At 54.0% G+C, this 25,384-nt stretch overlaps 2 protein-coding genes across 2 annotated transcripts; one reads left to right on the top strand and one right to left on the bottom strand.

Annotated features, from left to right (window-relative positions):
• Nucleotides 1–1,219: 1,219 nt before the first annotated feature.
• On the bottom strand, nt 1,220–2,956 carry NCS57_00306800 (L-ornithine N(5)-monooxygenase; the record flags this gene model as incomplete). The annotated part of the gene is made up of 3 exons (XM_053053082.1): nt 1,220–1,291; nt 1,345–1,915; nt 1,965–2,956. 3 exons carry the CDS (start codon nt 2,954–2,956, stop codon nt 1,220–1,222), a joined length of 1,635 nt encoding a protein of 544 aa, XP_052918328.1.
• A 7,709-nt stretch (nt 2,957–10,665) lies between these two features.
• NCS57_00306700 (uncharacterized protein) lies at nt 10,666–25,307 on the top strand (the record flags this gene model as incomplete). The annotated part of the gene is made up of 3 exons (XM_053053081.1): nt 10,666–11,618; nt 11,668–25,108; nt 25,167–25,307. 3 exons carry the CDS (start codon nt 10,666–10,668, stop codon nt 25,305–25,307), a joined length of 14,535 nt encoding a protein of 4,844 aa, XP_052918327.1.
• Between the last annotated feature and the right edge of the window lie 77 nt (nt 25,308–25,384).

Raw genomic sequence — 25,384 nt, 5'->3', positions numbered from 1 at the left:
CCCTGTCAACTCGGCTCTCTTACTGCTCAGTCAGATAGAACTCGAAACAGGGCCTGGACTCGAGGGAATTTATTTCCTATTGCTACTTGGTCAAACTCTCCCTTACATCCATAGGTAGGTTGTAGCCGGGGGTTAAACTGCTCTGGGCGGCGTCCAAAACGCATCCTTGTCTGTCACTCACTGGCCTTGGAGATTTCTTGCAGGTTCTTTACGTACATTAGCCCGTCATGCAGCGAGTGCGTGACGAGGCCCAGGAGCAAAGCAAAGGTGGAAATCCGTGTCCTGAGTGGGCGTGCGCGTTGTGGGTTGCAGCGAAATGGAGGGATGCCAGGGTGCCCGGCCCGCCGCCTGCGCTGCGCATCACATCTCCAGACTTTAGCATCTCTTTTTTCCTTCAGTTTAGATACGGCTGAAACAAGCATGCTCGTCAACTCACGAGATACAAGGTGGGCTTCGGAGCTGCCCGGAGACGGACACCTGCGGGATGCGGTGGTGATAGGCTCATGAGCCACCGCATGCACGCAGCCAAGCCCATGCTTTTCCTGACACGTTCTTGTGCTCGGCCCGGACGATGTCATCGCCATGTCCAAAGATTTCCGCAGCCATTGCCGATTCTAGAAGGTCTGACCGTTTTGTGACCTACAGAAGATGCTACGCTCGGCGGAAGACGACGGGGTCCGAGGCGGATAAAGGGAACATCGAACGAGTTTCTATAGGTGAGTAATCAGGCTGGCTAAAGAAGAAAACGCCTGGATGTCGAATAGGAGCCAGATTGGGCGACGTGCAGCATCGCGGTAGTGTTGCATGTTCCTGAGACATTCAGAACGGTTGACCTGGATGGCTGGCACCCTCTGATCGTACTGTAGCCAGTGAGGGAGAGCCTAAAGTAATCTTTCAGACAAAGATGATGATGATACTGGATAATGATCAATTGTCAAGGACAAGCAATGCATGATAGGAGTGTTTATAGTGAAAGAGTCGAATTGTTTTTGATGCCCTCTTTGGGGCCCTATCCAGGTCTAGAAAACACCAAAAAGAAACTGAGCTGAAAATCCACCATTCTGAGTGCTAAAATCGCGGTATAAATGATTCAAAGAAAAAGTAGGATATAAAAATGACCAGGCCGGATGATTGCTCATCGGGTCCGGCCGACTATTTTCGCTGCCCTTGCTACCCGTATTATACTACCAATTCATTCATGCTGTCGTGACGTGACGTTTTACTGCTTGAAAATCGACTGAACAATCTCGCCCGAGCGGGTGCCCAGGACAGACAGGAGGGTGTCGCTCAGCTATAGATGCAGTTAGCACAGGCATAATTACACTCTGACGTAGCAACACTTACCCCGTGAGTACCCTCGCAGCAGCCCTGCAGCCAGACTCCAGAGTTGTCGGCAACGGCTCCGGGGGAGAACTTGACCCGGTAATCTCGGGCGACGGCGATCTTGCGCTCGCCCTCGGGGGTCTCGACGTTCCATCCGTTGACGCCCTTGCCAAACTCGGTGCGCCCCGACACAGTCTTGGGCAGCATGGACCAGGCGTCCTTGAGCATGTCAACGTGGGCGCTGCGCTTGTAGCCAGTGGCGGCGACGATAAGATCAGCCTCGAGGATCTCCTCGTTGACGAAGCCATCGAGGGGACCATCCTGGACGTTCTGCACCTTGATCTCCAGGACGTCGCCCTTGGTGTCGACGCTGGCGATCTCGCGACCAGCCAGGATTCGGTGGGGCCACTGAGTCTCGTCGTCGCTAATCTCACGCTTCTGGTCGTACATCTTCTCATAGAGGTGCTCAATCAGCTCCAGGCGGACGACACCATAGTTGGTGGCGCGGGCCTCAGTAAGCAGAGCCTGACGGGCATTGGCAGATCGGGGCCACATGCTGTCAATGTACTCTGGGTTGAAGACGGTGTTGACGCTTTGCTCGGGTTAGCAAGAAATACCTAGAATTTTGTGATGCAACTTACAAAGGAGAGTCGTCGCTGGGTCGGAGGAACTCCTGGCGCATGATCAACCAGGTCTTGGAGTTGGGGTAAAGGTTCTGGACGTTGTTGAAGATCTCGGCGGCACTCTGGCCGGCACCAATGACGGCAACGCGATAAGGAGCGTTCTGCTTGGTGAGGATCTGAGGGGCGTAGTTGGCGAACTGAGAGGAGTGGAGGACGCGAGGGTGCTTGGAGGGGAGGCTCTTGGGTAGCGAAGCCTGGCCACCAGCGGCGACGAGGACATGTCGGCTGCGGTAGGACTGGATCTGACCGGTCTTGCCGTTGCGGGCCTGAACAATGAAGTTCTTGACGGCGCCAGCCTCCTTGTCGACGGGGGAGATGGAGAGGACCTCGTTGTTGTACTGGACAACGTGGTCGAACCAGGAAGAGCACCACCGGAGGTAGTCCTCGTACTCGTTACGGGCAGGCAGGAAAGTGCTCAGGTTAGTGAAGTCGACAAGACGGCCCTGGCAGTGGAGGTAGTTGAGGAAAGTGAACTCGGATCGGGGGTTGCGGAGAGTGGCCAGGTCCTTGATGAAGGAGATCTGCATCTTAGCTCCGGGGAGGAGCATGCCGGCGTGCCAGGCGAAGCGAGTCTGCTTCTCGAGGAACAGGACCTTGGGGGCGGAGCCATCAGGAGTGAGCTTCTGGCCCTCGGCAAGGGCGTCGTGGATGGCGGCGGCGACAGCAAGACTGGCGGGGCCAAAGCCGGCGCAGATGAGGTCGAACTCGGAATCCGCGGGGGCGGCCTCGAGATACTTGGAGCGCTCCTTGTAGACTCGGGGTCCGGTGACGGGAGCGGCATGGTTGCCGTTACCGTTGGTGGTTCCGTTGGTGGTTCCGTTGGTGGTTCCGTTGGTGGTGCCGTTGGTAGGTCCGTGATGACCGTTGGCGGCACCGTTGGTACCGTTGGTTCCGTTCAGGGCCGGGGCGGACTCGGCGCCGTTAAGAGAAACCTCGCTGTGGGGAGTCATGGTGGCGGCAGCAGCAATTGGGATCCAGATGTGGAGTAGTGAAGGGGTATATGTCTAGATGGTGAAAAAGAAGTGGGAATTGAGGGCAAGACGACCTTTTATAAAAAAAGATGCGCCTACAGAGAGTCGTTGCTTCGTGAGTCGTGACGTGGGAGACAAGGCCAGCAGAAGGTCCAGTTTAAAAGCGAACCGGAACGGATGACACCGGCTGCAAAAGAGGGTTGCTTGCTTTTTATCGTTCCGCACGAGAGAATCTTGACAGTTCTAGCCACAAGAGAAGCGTGGCAGTTCCGCGGTTGAGCTTGACCAACGGGAGTGTGACGAGGTCAAGCGAGGTCTCCTTGGTGGTCCAATTGGGTATAAACACCAACGGAACAAGAGCGAACCAGGTGGGATGGGATCTCGGACGATGGGAGAGAGTTTGAGATGATGAAGGAAGCTCTTGAGATGTCTCTCTCGGGAGAAGGTCTTAGGGTTATGGAGAAGAAGAGGAGAGGAGACGGACACAATGCCTCGGGGATGGGGGGGACATATGGGCATTTTGTAGTCAAGTCGGGGATGGGATCTACAGGCGACAGCGTTCTCTTAGTCCCATCCGGCCCATTGCGTGCCACCTCTCAGTTCGGAGCAAATTAAGACTACGGGTCCCATGAGGAGTAGCAGCGCAGCAGAACCAGCGGCCAAGTACACAACTCTGGAGGAGGCTGCGAGGCTGGGCCAGCGAGCCAGCGCGGGCGTGCGGGTTCAGAGCGACGAGGTACATCAAAGAACGCATACCGGCGCTCTGCGCGAACCGACGGCACGACTAGGTACATACATGAGGCGGTTGAGGTACATTGGCGTCAGTTCCATGGGGATGCTAATACAACCACGGTCCGCCGCACGTACATACGAATACACCTTCTCGATGATACATGGGGAAGGGGGAGAAGGGATTCATGGAATGGAGACACTACTGAGCCGGGAAGGACGCAGCTAAGAGCCCACTAGAGCCGAGCCGGTTCTGGATGCCTCGTCGTTGTCCAGTGCCGGCCGTCCTGGGCGTGGAGCAGCAGAAGCAGCAGCAGCACCAAGGCAAGAAACCAAGCAAGTTCAAGCAAGTATTGCGTGGGAGGGAGTGGTGACGGCCGATGGAGCTATGCTTGGGATAGAAAGACGCAAGTGAGCAGCATCCAGCAGCCTGAGTAGCCCAGCCCAGCTTGACTAGGTCGGTCTGCGGCGTGCGTGGAGGGCGAGGGTGGGATCGGAAATGGAGGGGGCGCGTGGATATCCAATCCATTCTGTTCTGAAAACCGCCGACCTTAGCTTCTAGCTTGAATGGGTCCCGTAAGCCAAGGGCCTCTTTTTTTTTTCTCTCCTTCCTTTGTCATCTATGTATCTTGTCCCTTGGGGGATTAGATCCTCAAGAAGATCCGTCATCAGAGCTTGTGAGGAGCTTGTTAGTGAACGACACCGATGGAGAGCTGGACACACGCGCTTCCGAGGCGGCTCTTTGACCCCCCTCGGGGCGGGAGGTTTAGCCGACGAGTGAGTGCTCGACGAGCACTACACACAAGGGGATCCAGGGATTGCCTCATGCAGGCCCTGTCTTGGGTCGTTACTCTACCAGGTAGGGGCTTGCCAGGAAGCAGGCAGGTCAAGAAAGTATCATGAGGCAAGGACGAAAGCGCCAAACTACCAGAGCTGCCTGCAATGGAGCGCAAGGGGACCAAAGGGAAAGAAGAAAAAAATGTCGCGCAGTCGACGCCTCCGTGACCACATCCACGTCCACGTCCACGGCCGCGGCATGCCTCGTGGACCCTCCCGTGGACCTCGTTAACGGGTCCAAGGGACTCGAGGGACCGTGAAGTCCCGTAGCGCTGCCCCGTTGTGGTTGAGAGTGAGAGAGAGTGCTCCCCCCAAGACGCCGCATCCCACCCGTCATCTCCGAACAGCATCGTGCCGGGCCACGGCAGGAAAAAAATTGCAACAGCTTTCCCAACTCGTCACAGGCCCCGGGTGTGGAGGGACCCTCCGGGCATGCGTGGCGGCGTGGGTAGAGTCCGGCAGTCAAGGTTCAAAGCGGCAAGGATGGGCAGCATATGGGCAGAGGAGAGGGCAGGGATTCCAAGTCAGGGCCCATGAGACGGCCACAGTCTGGAAGAGATGGGCTGAGTGGGAGGACATTTTTACGTTGACGGCATCGAAACGACGAGAGGCAAGGGAAAGGACTGGCTGTGCCTCCACGTTGATGCTTCCTAGACGCACGGGTACGACGAGGAATCTTGTCTGCTGCGTGCTTGCGTATGTGTCCGGCGAGAGCTCTCACTCAAAACTAGGTGTAAATATCACTTGGCTCTGGGCGCATGTTCTCTGCGCCCTATAGAGACAGGGAGTCTTTCCGTCTGTATCCTTTGCTTGCCTTGACTTTCCCTCGATTGATCCCTGCCCTCAGACACTCACTCGCAGCTCCCTCACCTTCATTCTCGTCGGCCATCTCCTTCAGCTTCGCTCATCAAAGTGGGGTGGTCATGGCCACGCGTGAAGCTTGCGTCCTGAGGAGGAGCCGGACCGGCGGAGTGGGGGTTGTTGAGAGTCGGGGACCACTGGGACAGAGCTGGTCAGGGATCTACCGCGGAGGGCAAAGACGGTCGACGAACACGACGGCGATGGTGCGACCTCGGTGGTGATCGATTGGGATGATCAGATAAGATATGTAAAAAGCCCTGGGAACGACGCAGGGCGGGCTTGGTTAGCCCTCTGGGTCCTTGTAAGTTCAAGGGAGCAGATGGTGTCACTGCCGGAGACCATGTTTGTGATCTTAGCTGGCCCAGTGAAGAGGGACCAGTTCAGTTAGTGCCAGTCCACTGGGCCAAGTCCTGGGGGGCTATTATTACTCCGTGGGATCGGGGGCTCGTGGCAAGGGCACGAAACGCCTTGGCCGGCGCCGATGACGGCTCTCCTCCCCTGAAACTTTTACACAGTCCCACGTAACCGTCACTCATGGGACCGAAACCTGACGAACTCCAAGGACGGAGGGAGACGGCGTCGGCGCCATCTGAGCCGATCATCCAGGTCTCACAACGTCGTTCGAGGAGAGCGAGGGGGTGGTCCCGCACGAGGGAGAGGGATGGGGTTGGCAACAAGGCCGTGATTGGCGAGCTCGACGAGGATCCGGGTATTGTACAGTCATGTCGACCGAGGGCGGCGAATAAGTTACAGGGCGGACAGAAGGCCATGGTGGATTTTTGGGGGCCTCCTCGGGGGGGTCAGAGGGTGAACGGGAGAAGGCGCCGGTGCGGATTTGGGCTCCAGAGTGGAGATGAGGGAATTATCTGATGATCTGATAAACCGGATCTGATAAGATCTAATTAGCAACTTACAGTAGCGTCAAGCACCAAGCGCGAGGTTGACTGGTTACCGACGCTCGAGAGGACCAGGGGTCCCTTAACACTGGGCCCGTGGGCCGGGCCACCCCTGCGGTTTCGACTGTTTTTTCTTCTTTGAACAGGTACCGATCGAATGAGAGCCGAGGAGCAGGAGGGGAATTGAAAAATTTTCTTTTCTTTTTGGACCTCGGAGCTGGGCCTCTTTTTTTCCCCCCTCTGTGCATCCGTTAGCGAATGCAGTTACACCTGGCGGAACATTAAAGGGTATACAAAGGGCTGATTCAAGTGAGGAATAGCCTTGCTGCAGACTTGTTGAATCGATCGAACAAGTGGAGAATTTCGCTTCAGAGCGAAAGGACGGGACGTTGGAACTCGGAAAGAGAAGCAGAATCTGGCTCTGAAGCCCGTCTCAAGCCCCGAAGACGGTGCTTAACCCCGGGCCGCGGACATGCAAGCAGCGTCGCAAGGACGGAAATGGAGGGGGAGGAATATCGAGCTATTATGCAGGCATGGGACGACTTGGGTGATGGAATTCCCCGTGGGATGGCCATGGAAGAGGCCATTCCGTCGTCGACGACGTGGTACTGTAGATTTCTCCCGCTTCTTTTTCCTTCACCATCACGCTCTGTCAGACAATCCCCGCTTCCCATCCCACGCTATGGGCGCCTAGGCCGAGAACCCTTGGGCAAACGCCATGGTCAAGGTAGATCACTTGTTGGTTCGTCCAGCAGAGCATCGCATCCAACTCCCGTTCCGAAGGGACGAGTACCTACAGTAGCTCCCATCGCGGATCCCGGTAATCACAAACGTGGATGGCAACATTAGCTGGAAAGCCACCGCCCAGGGTGGTTTCTCAACTGCTCGGCAGGATTTGGAGATGTTGCTTCTCCTTCTGCTTGGGGGTTCACGTACCGAAGCGCCCAGGGTCGTTGGGGTTTCGGTCCACATGGGCCTGACCTTTTTCCTGGGGCGTGAATACGGTTGAATATGTTCGGCGAACTAGAAGATGCAGGTGAACAGACGCCGGCCGCGTTGAGAGGAACGGCGAGTTTCCTAGGGCGATCCCTTTGTGGTACTTGATGGACACATCGGTGGATGCCCGGAGTTTTTTTTTGAAGTGGCTACAGTACATCTGGAGCGCCGAAGTAGTACTTTGCTTCATCTGGAAGGTACATGCTTGCCCAGGTTTTAGGCTTGAAGATCGCCCAGGAATACGACAGGAAAGAGGTTCCTCTCCGCGATCTGTACAGAGCTCATACGGCAATTGCTTGACGGGAGGTTGAAGGAGGAGGCGGATTGAGTTCACCTCCATCGTTCTGAAGATGTTCGATGGTCCTATAACCCGCTAACAACGTCTAAACTAGATCGCCCCTGCTAGTTATTAACGGCGGTTCTTTCAGGGACGTGCTCCAAAACTGAAAGGAGATTAACGGGAACCTGAAGCCACTCCATGGATCTCAAAACAATTGGATTAACAGAAGGAAGGTCGCCAACCCCACGACTTTCCCACGCCCATAGGGCCATAGCCCACACCACCCTCTCCACTTTACATCATCAATGCCCATGGACAAAATATCCACCATCACCAGCGTTCATCACGGCATCTACCATCCTCACCCACCCGCGCCGCCGGAATCCATCCATCCATCCATCGTGTCCGCATCCCGCATCGGCAGAAGACTCCTCCGCCTGTGACGACTCTGCGACTACCGACCGCTTCTTGACGCTAGGCGCCGCCGTCGCCGTACGCCGCTCTTCCACTCCTCCCTTGCTTCACGAAAAAAAAAAAACGACTCAAGCGTTGTCGTTGCATCCATCCACGGCTTCAGCCAGGCCAGGCAAGGTCTGAGTGTATCTCGCTCCCGGCCTAGTCCGACGGCTGTCGTCTGCGTGACCGCAACAGTTTCTTCCCTTCCCTTCTGACATCGAGCCGTTGTCATGTCGGTCGACTTTAGCTTCAACTCCAACACCGCTACGACGTGCCTTGTTCCTAGTGCTGCTACCTCAACCTCCAAACCACACCTGTCGTCCGGAACCGCATCTGTCTCGGGGATCCGAGCCTGTGCCGACCGAGCATCGTTCGGTTATTGAGCCTCATAATTTCGTCTCGTCTTGCCGGGCATTTTCTCTTTTCCCACTTTCCTACCCGCATTGTCCCCGCAATCACTTTCTCCTCCCATCTCTTCTCCTCCATCTCAACCAACGTCGTGTCTCGTTTCGTCTTGTCATGGTCATCACCACCTCGCATCTGAGCCATCATCACACCCTCTTCCTGCCTGACATGTGCTGTGGCTTGCTCCACGAGCCATCGCATCCTTCCTTTCCTCCATTCACAGTCAATCTTTTCGTTTCGTAGCCAAGGTAATAGAGCGCCCACTGAGACGGCTCCAAACCCAATACACTTGTACATCCTCCATCCAAGCTATTCGTCTCATGCTCATATTCAGTTCCTCGATCTGCATCAGAAGCAGTCTGGTTGAACCACTCATTGTCGCCTGCTGCTGTCTCATCTTCATATCCCGTGTCATCGATCATCATCCCGCGCACACCCCTCTGCCCTCTCTGTTTACCCCCTTCATCCTGTACCTTACCTTCAAACCACCAAACCAAATTCTCCTTGCCAGAGAATCCCGGCTTCTGATTTCTCGGCTCCTTGCAGACTCATCATGGACGCCACTTCGTCTACCAACAGAACATCGGTGAGCCACGCACCTGTTTGACCTCGTGGCCGGATGCCTCAAATGGCATTGCTGGGACATGCACAAGCGCAGCGCCGCTACCAAGTCACGAGCCGTGTCATGCCAGCTACGTTAGATAAGATCAAGCACATGGGTCGATGAATCGACGCGAACAACCATCATGACAAGGGCTCTCCTTCAGCTCGGGTCGAACCGTTGAGGGTCCCTTGCCCAATGGAAGCGACTTCGGTTCCGATGATCAGGACCTTGTTATTGCTCGCTCAGGGCGATCCTCTCATCGGCAAGCTATTTCATCATCTAGCCTCGATCTTGGCGCCCTGCTTACTGGCCCCGATTCTCGCAGTCACAATAGCCGCTTTAAGCCCTTTTTGCAACGGTTCTTCAGGAACCCTTGGGGCCGTTGAACCCCTACATCACACTCCGACAGTGCCAAGAGGGGCCAGCTTTTCCCTTATGGGCCTTGGTTCGTCGATCCTGGCCCCGGTGTGATCAAGCAGGTTGCCCAGAACGGAACCTCGGACACCACGAGCCAGCAGTGATCACGGCGTGGCCCCTCGTGGGATGTGATGGCTGGTCGTGGATTTGGTGCCTTGCCCTCGTTTATACCTAGTCCAGATGTGCCGACAGAGTTAGTGCTCAGTGGATTCGCCGTGGATAGGAGGGACTGGTGTACGTTGAGGCGGCAGAGTCGTGACGCCATCAATCTCGGCGGCTCTCCTGCGTCTCCTCCGGCGGCCGAAGCCAAGCGGCTTGGGTTGGCCCGTCCATCGGAGCTATTACTGGCATCCCACGCTCCCACGCTGTATCCCAGCTGTAGCTATGATGCTCCCCACGCCTACACGACATGATGGCCCACCTAACAAGCACCCAAAGCGGCAACCCACGTATCCCGGCTCACACCACCACCACGGCCTCACTGCCCTCCACCCACCGCGGCATCATCAACTTTGGGTCATTTACCTGGGTTGTCTTGCCTGCCCCCATCCTCAAGTTTTGACTTGCTACCCGCCCGCCACGCGCCGTCCCAGCCGAGTCTCACTTGTCCCTGCCACTATTGCTTTGCTGAGCGACGATGAGTAATTACTCGACGCTGACAGGCTGATTCTTGGATGCATTACAACTTCACGTTGCACGCCCCCTCGACAAGGCGAACCGCATCCTGTAACCTCCCACGCCGGGAGCTCTCCCTCGACGAATCATCGCACCGCCGATTCTAATACGGCTGACGTCCGTTTGATTTGCCGTCGTCCCCATTCGCGGCCTCCGTTCTGCACCCCGGCTGGTGCCCGCCCGCCCCGAGCCTTGGCTCCGCGTGGTGTTGGAAGCCTCCAAAGCAGCCTGATGTTGGTCCACCCAATCTTAGCTAATGGCGTGTTGGTCCGCGAGCTGTGCCCCAGAATGAGGCGCATGACTGACTGATGTACTCCCCAAAAGGGCCATCTCTTCTGTTGCATGTACACGTCTACAAACGTCGCCGTCACCGTCGCCGACTGTATTGTGTTTTCGGTGTTGCTTGTTGTTCTAGATTTCCGTCCTCATTACTCGTGTAGAGTATTCGCCTGTGCTACTCGACACCATCTTTTTCACCCATTAGACATTTGACACGAATAACAACAGCAGCCGCAACAACAGCTTCGCCAAGATGGATGCTACTGGGCTGTCCATCCTCAACCCCCGGGCTTCGAGGCTCCCCGGATCGAACCTCCTCCACCAGTTGGTCAAGCCTCCAAGCCAACAAACAGCACTGGATTACATGGGCAACAACCGTCGCCACTCCTACACCTACAGTCAGCTTCATGATGCAGCAAATGCTCTCGCCAGGCGGATAACACGTGCTTCTGGAAGTCAAAATGGACAGCTCGTGGTTCCAGTGCTCATCCACCAATCTCCTCTCCTCTATATCTCTCTCCTAGCTATTCTCAAAGCTGGAGGAGCCTTCTGTCCTCTGAACATTGACGCACCTCCGGAAAGAGTGAAATTCATCCTCGGCGACGTGGCTGCAACTGTTGTTCTCGTCTCCAAAGAGCTGGCATCAGGGATCCCCCAAGATGTCAGTGCAACCATCATCACGGTTAATGGAGACGCAGACATCACGGAAGCCTCCCAAGTTGACCTCCAGCACCGAATTCCTCAACCTGAAGATCTGGCGTACCTCATGTACACATCAGGGTCTACAGGTACGCCAAAAGGTGTAGGCATCTCCCATGACGCTGCCACGCAAGCTCTCCTCGCCCATGATAGACATATCCCCTCCTTTTCCCGCTTCCTGCAGTTTGCAGCACCGACATTTGATGTCTCGGTCTTTGAAATCTTCTTCCCCCTTTTCCGAGGAGTAACTCTCGTCACTGTTCGCAGGGTCGAGATGTTGAACGACCTCCCTGCTGTGCTGCGCCGCATGGATGTTGATGCATGCGAGCTGACGCCCACTGTCGCTGGGAGCTTATTGCGGAAGCGAGAAAACGCGCCGAATCTGAAGGTGCTCTTGACTATCGGAGAAATGCTCAACGCACCGGTAGTCGAGGAGTTTGGAGGAGATGACAGCAAACCCAGCATGCTCTGGGCCATGTATGGTCCTACAGAGGCTACGATTCACTGGTAAGTCTCCCTCATCATTCCGCGGCATCTCATCTAATTTCGATATCAGCACTCTCCAGACCGCATTCTCGTGTGACTCTTCGACGGGTAACATTGGTGTACCGCTTGATACTGTTTCTTGCTTCATCATTGAAATTCCGGAGACGGACAGTGAGGATTTCAAGCTCAAAGTTCTCCCTCAGGGCGAGGTTGGAGAACTCGCTGTCGGGGGTTACCAATTAGCAACTGGTTACATCAACCGGCCAGAACAAACACGATCGGTATTCATTGATTCTCCTTATGGCCGTATTTATCGTACCGGAGATAAGGCTCGCCTGCTTCCGAATGGAAAGCTGGAGTGTTTTGGTCGCCTCTCAGATGGCCAAGTCAAACTCCGTGGCCAGCGGCTGGAACTCGGTGAGGTTGAGCAAGCTGTTCTGAGGACATCGGGATGTCACAGCGCGGTCGCAGCTGTGGTGAATTCCATTCTCGTTGTTTTTTGTGCTGTTGACGCGGGAGTTTCCGAGGACGCTATTTTGAAGAAGTGTGGAGACTGGTTGCCACAATACATGGTGCCTGGAGAAGTTGTCCTGATGTCCGAGTTCCCACGATTGCCAAGCGGCAAAGTCGATAGGAAAAGGCTAAAGGCTGAGCATGAGGCGCGCAAGGCCAACATGGCAGAAGACAGTCAGGAATCAGAACCTGCGGATGCAACTGAGACAAAGATCATCGGTGTTGTGTCTGAGATTCTGAATTTCAAAGTCAAAAAGTCTATGTCTCTAGCATCTGCCGGTCTAGACTCCCTCAAAGCCATCAAGCTCGCCTCAGCCCTTCGAGAGTCAGGCGTCGCTGTGGATTCAGCTGGTCTTTTGATGATGAAGACTATTTCCGACATTATCTCTACCGCTCGGAGAGAAGCAGGCGCTCAAGGCACCAATTCATTCCCGAAGGAGGCTACCATCTCTCTTGAGCTTAGCAGTGTTCTTCGAGAGAACCCCGAGTTGGAGAAGCTCAGCGCGTTGGTTGAGGATGTGTTGCCATGCACCCCCCTGCAAGCAGCCATGCTGGCTGAGACAGCCCAGAACCCAACAGCATACTGCAACGAGATTGTACTCGAGGTTCCCAAAGGCTACACGATAGAGGAGATTTCGGAATCTTTCGTGGAACTGACACGCCGCAACGTAATCCTCCGGGCTGGTTTCACTACCTTTGAGGGCAAGTTCGTCACGGTCCTCTTCAAAGATCTTCGGCCAGAGCAAATCAAGTCTTCGGATTCCTTCCAAATGGACTTTTCGCTTTCGTTGCCACAGGACTACCTCAACCCCCTGAGAATCCAGATCCAGCAAGGGTTATCTGCCTGTTCATCACGCTTGCTCCTTCACCTGCATCACTCGATCTATGATGGTTGGTCCATGGATATTCTCCTTTCTGATTGGTCGAAACTCCTGTTGAAGGAGAAAGTACCGCAGCACCTGCCCTTTCACGGGGTCATCGAGTTTTACAGCAACCCACAAACAGATGATGCATCGCGAGTCTTTTGGACCGAGCATCTTCTTGGCTGGAACCGCGTCCCATTGCCTAAACTCCAGGGCAAGGCTATCGACTCGAGACAAATCTCGTCGAGCCGAAGACAATTGGCAGTGCCTAGGAAACGGGTCAACGCTGAAATCCAGAAACTGGGCTGCACACCCCAGGTTCTGTTTCAGGCATCCTTGGTGCTTCTTTGGTCTGGCATCCTGGGGACGCGGGACGTTTCTATCGGTTCCGTGACCTCTGGAAGAACCATTCCTGTTGCGGGCATTGAAAACATTATTGGGCCTTGCATTACATCCTTGCCTCTCCGAGCAGATCTTGATACCATGACTGCCAACCTCGACCTCCTGAACAGTATTCACTCTGCAAACAGGAAGGTTATGCAGCATTGCACAATCTCGCTGTCTGAGATCAAAAAGCTTGCAGGCTTGCAACCGGGCGAGAGCCTTTATGACGCCCTTTTCGTATATCAAGAATCCCTCACCAGCTCGGAACGTGCCCGAAATGTGGTAAAGGAGACCAGCCATCTGGACCGCCTGGAAACGCCAATCTTGTTTGAGGTTGAGCCCACAGATGATGCCTTCTCCCTTCAAATTACCTATCAAACGGCTTTCTCATCGTCGACGACAGTTGAGCATATGATGGATCAGCTCGAGTCTCTCGTTTCATTGCTTTTGGAGAATCCTCACAAGGATATCAAATGGACACAGAGGAATGTGACCTGTGATCCTTCGATTGATAACATCACGCCTGCCTTGCATCAATCCACCCTAGATTTGGCTAGAGCATTCGAGCAAGCAGCAAGTCGCAACCCAGACCTTGACGCGCTGGTATTTGTGCATGCTTTTGAGGGAGGGCTTCAACAGACCACAATGTCGTTCCAACAGTTGAATGCTCTGGCGAATCAGATTTCCTGGTACTTGCAAGACTACGGCGTCCAAGCTGGGCAGGTGGTTGCCATCATCATGGACAAGTCACCCAGCTTGTACGCTTCCATCTTGGGCATTGTTAAATGCGGCTGTGGATATCTTCCAATCCTTCCTTCTACTCCCTCTGCACGCATTCAAGAGATTTTGAGTCAAGCTGAAGTTGAGCATTTTGTTGTAGACAACAAGTCCCTCGACCAAACAACTTTCTCATCAGAGTCATCTTTGATCAACATCGACAACGCCACCCTCACTGCTTTCCCTACAACAAACCCCAGGATCCCCGCTGATGGCTCTCGACTTGCATACGTAATCTACACTTCTGGCACAACAGGAACTCCCAAGGGCGTTGCTATCGAACAGCACAGTATCATGGCCAACATTGACTATCTTGAGACACTGTATCCGAAGCCATCCAACTCACAGGGCCGTCTTCTACAGACATGTTCACAAGCGTTCGACGTGTCTGTTTTTGAGATTTTCTACACGTGGTATGCAGGCATGTGTCTCTGTGCTGGAACAAACGACACCATTCTCGAAGATCTTGAACGGTCAATCCGTGACTTGGGAATCACACATCTCAGTATGACACCCACGGTGGCGTCCCTGGTGGACCCTCGTAGTACACCCGGCGTCGAGTTCCTTGTTACAGCTGGGGAACCCATGGCCCGATCGGTGTTTGATCGATGGCAGCAACAGCTGTGGCAGGGCTACGGCCCGTCAGAGACGACAAACATTTGCACCATCAAGAAAATGACAGAAGGTGACCACATTGAACACCTTGGACATGTGTTTCCGAACACCTCTGCTGTCGTCCTTTTCCCAGAGAGTCACGATACTGCTCCTCTCAATTGGGTTGGAGAATTCTGCTTTGGGGGTGCGCAGGTCGCTCAAGGCTATCTCAACATGCCGAATCTCACATCTAAGAAATTCATTCAACACCCCCATTATGGTAGACTCTACAGATCTGGAGATATGGGTCGTATGTTGAGTGATGGATCTTTGATGATCTTGGGTCGCATTGATGACCAAGTCAAGCTCAGAGGTCAGCGAATTGAGACAAGCGAGATCAACAGTGTCGCAACCTCGACATCTCTGGCCAGCTCAGCCGTGACTTTACTGGTTCGACGAGAGAAGGGCGCACCCGAGCAGCTGGCCTTGTTCTTTGTCCCACAGAACGAGTCTTCTGCCTTCCGCGCATTGGAGGTTGTTGCCGAGACCCAGCAGTCTCTCATCGCCCATTTGCAGTCGCGACTCCCCGCCTACATGGTCCCTTCATACTCGATCCCAATCTCTACAGTTCCTCTCACGTCTAGTGGCAAGGTAGACAAACGAAAACTTCGCGCCTGCTTCGAAGCCCTTGACCAAGAGTATCTAGAGGCAGCTTCAAAATCCTCTCTTGATACCCAAGAGGATGGGGAGTGGAGCGAGACGGAACTTGGAATCGCAGAGGCGATCATGCAATCTGCTAAGGTGTCAAGAGACGAGTTTGGCCGATGGACTCCTTTCGCGGTGCTTGGTATTGACTCAATCTCTGCGATTGATCTGGGTCGTGCTCTCAACTCAGTCCTAGAGACTCGAGTAGCAGTGTCGGAGATTTTGCGCAACCCGACTGTTGCACAACTTGCAAACTTCATCTCTCGGAACGCCCAGTCTCAGGATCACGTTGTTGCAGACAGCCGTCAAGAGTTCTTCCCTCCCACATTTGTAGGCAGCTTGAAGGAAGCCTTTGCCAAGGAGTCCAAGGTTGTGAAGGCGGTACTGCCTTGCACACCACTCCAGGAGGCGATGCTTTCCCGTGGACAAAGAGGCTACTACAACAAGGTGCTCCTACGACTGAATATGGACTCCCTTGCGATTAAGTCGTACTGGGAAACAATGGCCAAGAGGCACGACATCCTTCGTACTTGCTTCGAAACTACGGCGGACTCTCAACGAGCCATCGCACAGATCGTCCTCGAAGGCTGGAACATTCCCTGGATGACTCTGGATGTCAACCAACTATCCTTCGATGGAGCCATTGAAGAGCATCTGAAGACCCTTCCCGATCCAGTCGACTCACGGACTCCTCCTGTATCTCTGGCACTGCTGCGGTATCGAGGATCAGAGTTCCTATCCTTCATCTGTCACCATGCTCTCTACGATGGCGTCGCTATGGAGCGACTCCTGAAAGAAGTTGAAGCTCTGGCAGTGGGTGCAGAGCTACCCCCACCAGTGTCATACAGCGACTTCTTGACGATTTCTACCAACTTGCCTGGCGATACGGAGCAATTCTGGCTGCAGCACTTCCAGGGATACCGTCCCTCCACTCTCTTTGCTCAACCTACAACGAGCGAGATGGACCAAAGCACCCACACAACATCTCTGGATCTTCCTCTTACCGAGCTCCAGGCGCGTCTCCGTGACCTCGGAACCACTTTGCTTTCAATTTGCCAAGCAAGTTGGGCCACTGTGCTTGCAATGGCGTACCGCCGCCCTGACGTCTGCTTTGGCAATGTTGTGAGTGGCCGAACATTGAACATGGAGGGTCTTGATCGACTAGTTGCACCTTGCTTCAACACAATTCCTGTTCGAGCCGACTTCACCGCAAGCTGGAGCAATCTCGACCTAGTGAAACACTTGCAAAAGCTGAACGCGGAGTTGCTCGCATACCAATTCACTCCTTTGCGTCTTGTTCAGCGGACTGTCAATCGTACTGGCAAACATCTGTTTGACACACTGCTACTGCTCCAGAAGCCGCTGCAAGACATCGAGAAGGATGTGTGGACGCTTGAAGGCGACTCTGGAGACATGGATATTCCTCTGGTTTGCGAGGTCGTTCCATGCCCGAGCTTGAACTCCCTTGTCATCAACCTTCATCGCGACATGAGCATAGTGCCTGAGGAAATCGCTACCGCCATGGCCGATGTATTCAAGCTCATGCTCAGGGCCATACTCCTCTCCCCACACGCCACACTGATGGATAGAACTAGTATCCCTGCGTCGCTCCAGCCGGTATTCGATCTCCTTGAGCCCCGACAGGAGAAGGCTGAGATCACAGTGTCTTCTTCCAGTGAAGAGGAGTGGAGCGATCTCGAACTCAAGGTCCGCCAGGTACTTGCAACGCTGTCTGGAGTGTCTGAACGCCAGATCCATCGTCGCACAACCATTTTCCAACTCGGGCTGGACAGCATCAATGCTGTTCAAGTGGCGTCTATTCTCCGTCAGCAAGGATTCGCCATCTCCGCCTCCGACGTGATTGAGTGTCCAAGCTGTTCCAAGGTCGCAGCAAAGCTCTTGGAGAACTCCTCAAAGGCTGAGCCGGAAGACGCGCAGGAGTACGACCTTGAGCAATTTCCGCGCCAGGTCTTTGCAGATGTTGCCAAACACTTGCCCAGCACCGCTGAGGTTGAGGCGATCTTGCCCTGCACGCCTGTTCAATCCGCCATGCTGGCATCGTTTATTCAGTCTCGGGGAGATTATTATCTGAACGCAGTGAGCTACCTCGTCTCAGAGGATGTTTCCCTTCAGAGCCTGGAGACTGCCTGGGCGGCGCTCCAAGAGAGGCATCCCATGCTCAGAACTGGGTTTATGCCTGTCAACTCTCCAGATACCTCCTTTGCCATGGTCAGGCACACTTCCAAGTCGTCGGCTCTGCCTTTGAAGACTCTGCACCTTGGCGAGTCAGACAACATCAACCTCTTGCAATTGAAGTCAGACCTGGGCAATGATGTCCAGAAGTCGCTGCACCAACCGCCTTGGGCTGTGGTCCTGAGCCAGGGTTCTGGAGAGACTTGGATGAACCTGATCATGCACCATGCCCTGTACGATGCGCCATCCCTTCACCTCATGCTGGATGATCTATCACAACTCCTGGAGGGTAAGGGACCATTTCCAGTACTGAGGGTCGAGCCTGCTGTGTCCGCCATTCTCAGCAAGTCATTGAAGGGCCAGGCTTCGGAACGGGAGTTTTGGGAAGCCAAGGCCAACCAAACTGTTGTGAACAAGTTCCCGATCATGACGCCATTGCGAGTTGAGGAGAGACAGGTCCTGGCCGACACAATCACCTCCGCGTTGCCTTATTCACAGCTTAGACGAGCTACGCAAGCCTCGAGCATCACGATTCAAGCCGTCATTCAAGCAGCGTGGACCCGGGTCCTAGCCTCCTACTTGGGCGAGAACTCCGTGGTCTTTGGTGTGGCACTCTCTGGCAGGACTGCAGATGAAACCAAGGATGCCCCATTTCCTTGCCTCAACACAGTTCCCATCGTGGCGAGCAATGTGACATCCAATACTGAGCTGGTGAATTACATGATGGAGTACAACCAGCACCTCCACAAGCATCAGTTTTCTTCACTCAGTCAAGTCCAGAAGTGGCTGGGCCACCCAGCTGGCCCTATCTTCGATACGCTCATTGCCTATCAAAAGATGCCCGACACAGAATCATCATCTGTACCTTGGCAACTCGTTAAAGATGAGGCGATGGTGGAATATCCAGTTTCTTTGGAGATTGAACCAGTGCAGAACGACGAGGTTCGCCTCTGCATCACTTACTACAGTGACATCCTTCCGCAAGAGCAAGCAAAGCTCCTGGCAGAACAGTTCGATGCTTCGTTGATCCATATCGCTTGCAACATCGCTGCTGACGAAGATGATGCTTGGCAACAGTCTCAAGGCCTCTACTCTGTGCTCCCTGCGGCCGCGCCAACTCTCGACGCGCCGGTGCAATTGCTTCATCAGTTCGTGGAGATGGGAGCAATTTCCCACCCGGAGAAACTCGCCCTTGAATTTGTGTCTGGATTCAACGGGGAGGCTCCCATCAAGCAACAATGGAGCTACCGGCAGATCGACTCCATGGGAAACAAGGTGGCAAACATGCTACACAGTCAGGCCGCCGCCGGCAGTATTATCGCTATCCATTTCGACAAATGTCCCGAGGCCTACTTCTCCATTCTAGGCATCCTGAAAGCAGGCTGCTCGTTTGTTGCTCTCGATCCTACAGCACCTAAGGCAAGAAAAGAGTTCATCCTCAGTGACTCCAAAGCTCCCTGTCTGCTCGCAACAAACCCGGAGACCCTGGACTTCGAGACAGATGCTACCATTGTCAAGGTTGATCAGCATGCCTTAGAGGCAATCGACAATGGGCAGCTGGAATTCCAGCCAACTGCTACTCCAGCCGATACCTGCTACTGCCTTTACACATCCGGAACCACGGGTACCCCTAAGGGTTGCGAGATTACACACGACAACGCGGTCCAGGCGATGATGGCCTTCCAGGATCTCTTCAAGGGACACTGGGACAATGACTCACGATGGCTGCAATTTGCTGCTCTCCATTTCGATGTGTCGGTCCTTGAACAATACTGGAGCTGGTCCGTGGGAATCGCTGTTGTTGCAGCTCCCAAGGATCTTATTCTAGATGACCTGACCGCGAACATCAACAGACTTGCCATTACGCACATTGATCTCACCCCGAGTTTGGCTCGACTCACACACCCGGACGAGGTCCCAAGCCTCTGCCGCGGTGTCTTCATCACTGGAGGCGAGCAACTCAAGCAAGAAATCCTGGATGCTTGGGGGCCAAAGGCAGTCATTTACAACGCCTACGGTCCAACAGAAGCCACTATCGGCGTCACAATGTTTCAGCGTGTTCCCATCACTGGCCGCCCAAGCAATATCGGAAAACAATTCCTCAACGTTGGTTCATTCGTTTTCCGACAGAACACCAACACCCCAGTTCTCCGTGGTGGTGTTGGCGAGCTGTGCGTATCAGGCAAGCTCGTCGGCAAGGGATACTTGAACCGACCCGAACTCACAGAGGAGCGGTTCCCGACGCTCCCAGAGTTCGGCGAGAGAGTCTACAGGACTGGAGATCTCGTACGCATGTTGCACGATGGCTGCTTTGACTTCCTCGGCCGAGCCGACGACCAGGTCAAGCTTCGGGGTCAACGACTCGAAATCGCCGAGATCACACATGCGATCCGCACTGGTGTCGCTGACGTTCAAGACGCGGCTACCATTGTCACTCGACACGGCACGAGCGGGAAAGACGTTCTCGTGTCTTTTGTTGTTGGCAAACAGTCCACCAAGGGATCTCTTGAAATCCTTCAGGACGAAGAGGGCCTTGGTGCTCGAGCGAAGGAGGCTTGCCGCGCGAAACTCCCAGGATATATGGTGCCCACCTACATCTTCTCACTACCTTACATTCCGCTTTCCCCGAACAACAAGGCTGAGATCAAGGATCTCAAAAGACTCTTTGCCGAATTGTCTCCTGAGAAGCTTATGCAATTATCCCACGCCTCGACTGCTCCCATTTCCCAAGCCGCTCAGGATACGATGCACAAGTTACTCGAGGTCATTGCAGAGTTCAGCAACGTCGACAAGGAGGATCTATCCTCATCCACAAGTATTTTTGATGTCGGCGTGGACTCAATTACCGCTCTGCGACTGTCTTCTCTCCTCAAGTCCCGTGGCTTCAAATCAGCCTCCCCTGCTCTTCTCCTCAAGAACCCCGTGATTGGCGACCTTGCCAATTCTCTGGCCAAAGGCGTTTCCACTCAGCAGGGGAAGCTCGTTCGGGAAGTGAAGCAGTCCATCCAGGCATTTGGTCATCGGTATCGTGGTATGGTGTGCCGAAGTCTCGGCGTGAAGCCCGCAGACATTGAGTACATTGCTCCGTGTTCGCCCCTGCAGCAAGGCATCATCTCCAGGTCCATGACCAGCGACCAACGGGGTGTCTACTTCAATAGTTTTGAACTCAAGCTTCATCAAGATACCTCGGTGGGCCTGCTGCGAAGGGCTTGGGAGGACCTCATCGAGTCGGAGGCTATTTTGAGGACCGCCTTTGTTCCCACAACTGACGGGTTCGTCCAGGCCGCTTTGACAAGACCGCAGTTCCCCTGGCGAGAACACACTCTTGAGAACCAAGAACTTGTTGAAGGGTTCCTTGGGGAGCAAAAGAAGGACTGGGTTGAGCAAAACAGATCTCTCATCCATACACCACTGCTGCTCACTTATCTTGAGACACCGACGTCCAAGCTCCTCGTCATTCACATTTTCCATGCTCTGTACGATGGAAACAGTTTCGACCTCATGATGGACCGACTTGCTGCTGTCTACACTCATAAGGAGACACCCCGCGGCGCACCCTTCCTGGAAGCATTGAGCCACGGTCCACTACTCAGGCATGACGGTTGTAGACAGTTCTGGGACGGTCATCTACAAGACTGGTCTTTCACGCCGATGCCCGAGTTTGGGGAGAAGATCCCAGAAACAGCCATCACTGCTGTGCGCGAAATCTCTACCGAGGGATTAGAAGCGATACGTTCGTCTCAGAATGTCACCTTGCAAGCAGTGGTGATGGCTTTGTGGAGCTCGGCACTGCAAAGATTCTGTCTTGGCCAGCCAACCCTTGGTGTCATCGTCTCCGGACGAGCCATTGGCCTTGCAGACGTCGAGTATACCATCGGCCCATTGTTCAACACAGTTCCGTTCTACCGGAAGGAAATCCCACAGGAGACATGGACGGCTCTAGTCCGACGTTGCCACGAGTTCAACGCTTCTGTCTTCGAATTCCAGCATGTTTCCCTCAAGAACATCCAAAAGTGGTGCTCGAATGGAAAGGCATTGTTTGACAACCTGTTCACTTACCAAATTGAGCCCGCTCAGGAGGACAATCGGGCCTGGGACGTTGTTGATGGTCACTCCAGCCCTGACTACCCTCTGGCGCTCGAGGCTGTGTATACGCGTTCAGGCAAACTCCGGCTCACGCTTATTGCACAAGGACATATTGCATCCTCATCAAAGTTGAACGAGATACTTGATGGGGTCGAACGTGATGCCGAACTTGTGGCGTCATCGCCAGACAGCGAAGTGCCCGCCCTTGATGTACAAGAATCACCGATCAATGGCGTATCCCTTAACGCTCCCACAGCACCCGCGGAGGAGAGCAAGTTTGAATGGACCCGAGATGCTCGGGCGATACAGGAAGAAATCGCCATGCTGGCCGATGTTGCAGCCTCGGACGTCACCGAGACGATTTCTGTTCTGGAAGTCGGCCTTGACAGCATTGATGTCATCAAACTCTCAGCGAAACTCAAGAAAAGAAGCATCAGTCTTCCCCCCTCGCTAATCATGCGCTGCCAGACGATTGCCAGAATGATCACTGAACTAAGCAACCTTGCTTCTTCCGGTTCGCCAAACCATGTGGAAGAAGACTCTTTGGAGAACACCAAGCTTCGCCTGAGGCAAAATCTCGAGAACTCTGGGCTGAACTTTGAGACGATCGAGTCTGTTCTCCCTGCGACTCATCTTCAAGAGTCAATCGTTGCAGGCATGATCCAGTCCGATTTCGAGTCGTACTTCAACCACGATGTCCTGGAGGTCTCGAAGAACGTGAACACCGAGCAGCTCCTAGCCGCTTGGAATGAGCTCGTCCGCCGTACTCCGATCTTGAGAACAGGTTTCTTTGAGATTGATGACCGGGACCCCGAGATGACATATTGTCAAGTTGTGTCGAAGCCATCGGACATTAACATTGACACGGTAGCATTGCAGGAGTTGAGTGATGTGAACCGCATTACTTCATCCGCAAAGGAACTTGCCAGATCAGGGCATGGAGAGCGCAACCTATTCCAACTTCGCTTGGCGACTCTCGGTTCTCAAAGATTCGTCATCCTCTCCATGGCTCATGCGCTCTATGATGGATGGTCTCTGAGCCTGCTATTCCAAGATCTCCAAGCCATTTACGAGGGCAGAGAGGTGTCGCAACCGCCCGTGGAACCTTTCCTTACGAGAATTTCCAAGTCCAAAAGCCCCGAGGCCCAGGAGTTTTGGATGCAATACTTGGACGGCGCTTCACCTACACTCGTCTCCAAGCAAGAGTCAAGCTCATCTCCGACTACAGACGAGTTGCAAAGAAGGGAGTTCAAGTCAAAGATCGACCTCGTGGAGATCAACTCCCTCTGCAAGAAGCTTTCCATCAGCCTGCAAGCCCTGTGTCAAGCCTGTTGGGCCATCACGCTGGCTCAACAAACAAGGAGCCTCGATGTCACATTCGGCATCATCATGTCTGGACGAGATTTTGATGGAGCTGACAGCCTCATGTTCCCCACGATGAATACCGTTGCACTTCGTTGCATCCTGCATGGTTCACCCTCAGAGTTCCTTCAGTACCTGGAGGAGAACATGAGCGACATTCGAGAGTTCCAACACTATCCACTCCGCAAAGCACAGTTGGCCACGAACATTGGCGGACAAAGTCTCTTCAACACTCTCTTCATCCTCCAAAGGTCGCCATCATCCGACAATGATCAAGGCCAGGCTCTTTTGAAGTCTGTCGACGGATCATCAGCTACCGAGTACCCGATTTGCGTGGAAGCCGAGGCCATGTCTGATGCGCTGGTCTGGAGAATTGCGTATCAACCCGAGTACAGCTTGGCGGGATCCCCAGAGCAATTGATGTCAACACTTGACAACATCATGGGATTCCTGATGAAGTCAAGTGCTTCGGATATCCTATCCTTCGAAGAAAGAGGTGTATCCATTTGTGGAATGCCTGCCGTGACCCTCAAGGACACCACTAGCCTCGGTGATGCTCTCCCGACCGAAGAGTTGTCTAGCGGAGTCGAAGATTGGGATCACACTTCAATTGAGATTCGCGAGGTTCTCCACCAAGTCTCCAGCGTTCCAATCCCGTCTATCAAGTTGTCGGACAGCCTCTACCATCTCGGACTCGACTCGATCAGCGCAATCAAGGTTTCGTCTCTTCTTCGAAAGAGAGGTCTGAACCTCCGGCCCCAGGATCTCATCAAAGCTGCAAACATCTCTGAGATGAGCGACAGGGCGAAGAGTGCCTCGACAAACGGAACCCAGGTGCCCGCAAGTTCCGAAACTTGGGTGCCGCCGAAGGATGTTGACGTTGGCAAGCTCCTCAGTGACTACAACATTGCTGAAACCGAAGTTGAAGTGCTTCCTGCGCTCCCAATGCAGGTTTACATGCTGAGTGCTTGGCAGAATGCCGAAGGCTCAGTGTTCTATCCCGAGTTCCCCTGCAGGATCGACAAGTCGTTTGGTATGGATGACATCCAGACAGCTTGGGATAGCCTCGTTTCCGAATCGCCTCCCCTGCGAACGTGCTTTATTGCCACGGGCTCTACTACACTCCCTTTCTTGCAAGTTATCCTCCAGAGTCACCGAATTCCGCTGTCGACATCTGAACCACGCACCGACCCAACTGGTGTTGTTGAGCCATTGGTCAGCGCCCATGTCGCGGAACAAGATGACAAGGCCTGGCTCTTCCGTCTGAAGATCCATCATGCTCTTTACGACGGAGTCGCTCTCCCTTCGCTCTTGCAGCGACTCTCTGAACTCCTCAAAGGGAAGTCTGCCCAACCCAACAAGGGTCTTTCACAATGGAGAAACTTCATGGTCAGCCAATCCACCGACACTGCCAAGAACTCTAGGAAAAACTTCTGGATGGGTTACCTGCAGGACATGCCTCCAGCAAAGGTACAGACCGAGTCATCAGGCAAAATCCAAGAGCGAGTATCACACTTACAAAAGTCCGCCATCTCCGGCATCGCCCATATTCGGACACTGGCATCTCAAACCGGCGTATCCATCCAGTCTCTTTTCCTCGCGGCATATGCCAAGGTTCTTGCCTCGCGAAATGAATGCGCCCCAACCGAGCCTGTCATCTTCGGCATGTACCTCGCCAATCGAGGTGTTGACCATGATCTTCCTCCAACTTACCCAACATTGAATCTCGTTCCGCTCAAGGTGCACGCACACACCGATCGGTCCCTAACCGCTATCGCGGAATCCATTCAGAAAGATATTCATCTCATCGTCTCGAATGGGCGGGCAGATGTTGGCCTTTGGGAGATTGCCCAGTGGACAGGTGTCCAGGTCTCCTCCTTTGTGAACTTCCTCAGTCTTCCCGATGACATGGAATCCGTCGGAAACTCCGTCAAGGTGCTGCCTGCTGAAGCGCTTGATGGAGTTGGCAATGAGCCTGCATCGTGTCTTTCCCACGGTTGGCTCCAACAGAACGCTGTCAGAAATGATATTCCGGTATATTACCCTACAGAAGTGCAATTAAGAAGACTTGTACTAACGCTCATCATCATAGCTGGCCATAGATATCGAGGCTTCAATTCATGGTACGCGGCTAGATATTGGTGTTTTTGGATCACGCACGCAAGTGTCGCCTGATGAAGCTGCCTGCTTGGTGTCGGACATTGTTGGGTATTTGGATGAAGTTGTTGGATGATTGAGTAAGGATCTGCGATACAGGCGTTGAGGATGCGGCGTTTCAGGTGGCTTTTGGTATAGAACTGTTCATCCTTT

The sequence above is a fragment of the Fusarium keratoplasticum genome, chromosome 2, assembly GCF_025433545.1.
Source record: "Fusarium keratoplasticum isolate Fu6.1 chromosome 2, whole genome shotgun sequence".
NCBI classification, from domain to species: Eukaryota; Fungi; Ascomycota; class Sordariomycetes; order Hypocreales; family Nectriaceae; genus Fusarium; species Fusarium keratoplasticum.
Note: the sequence above shows the minus strand (reverse complement) of the source record. Positions and strands in the feature narration are given on the sequence as shown.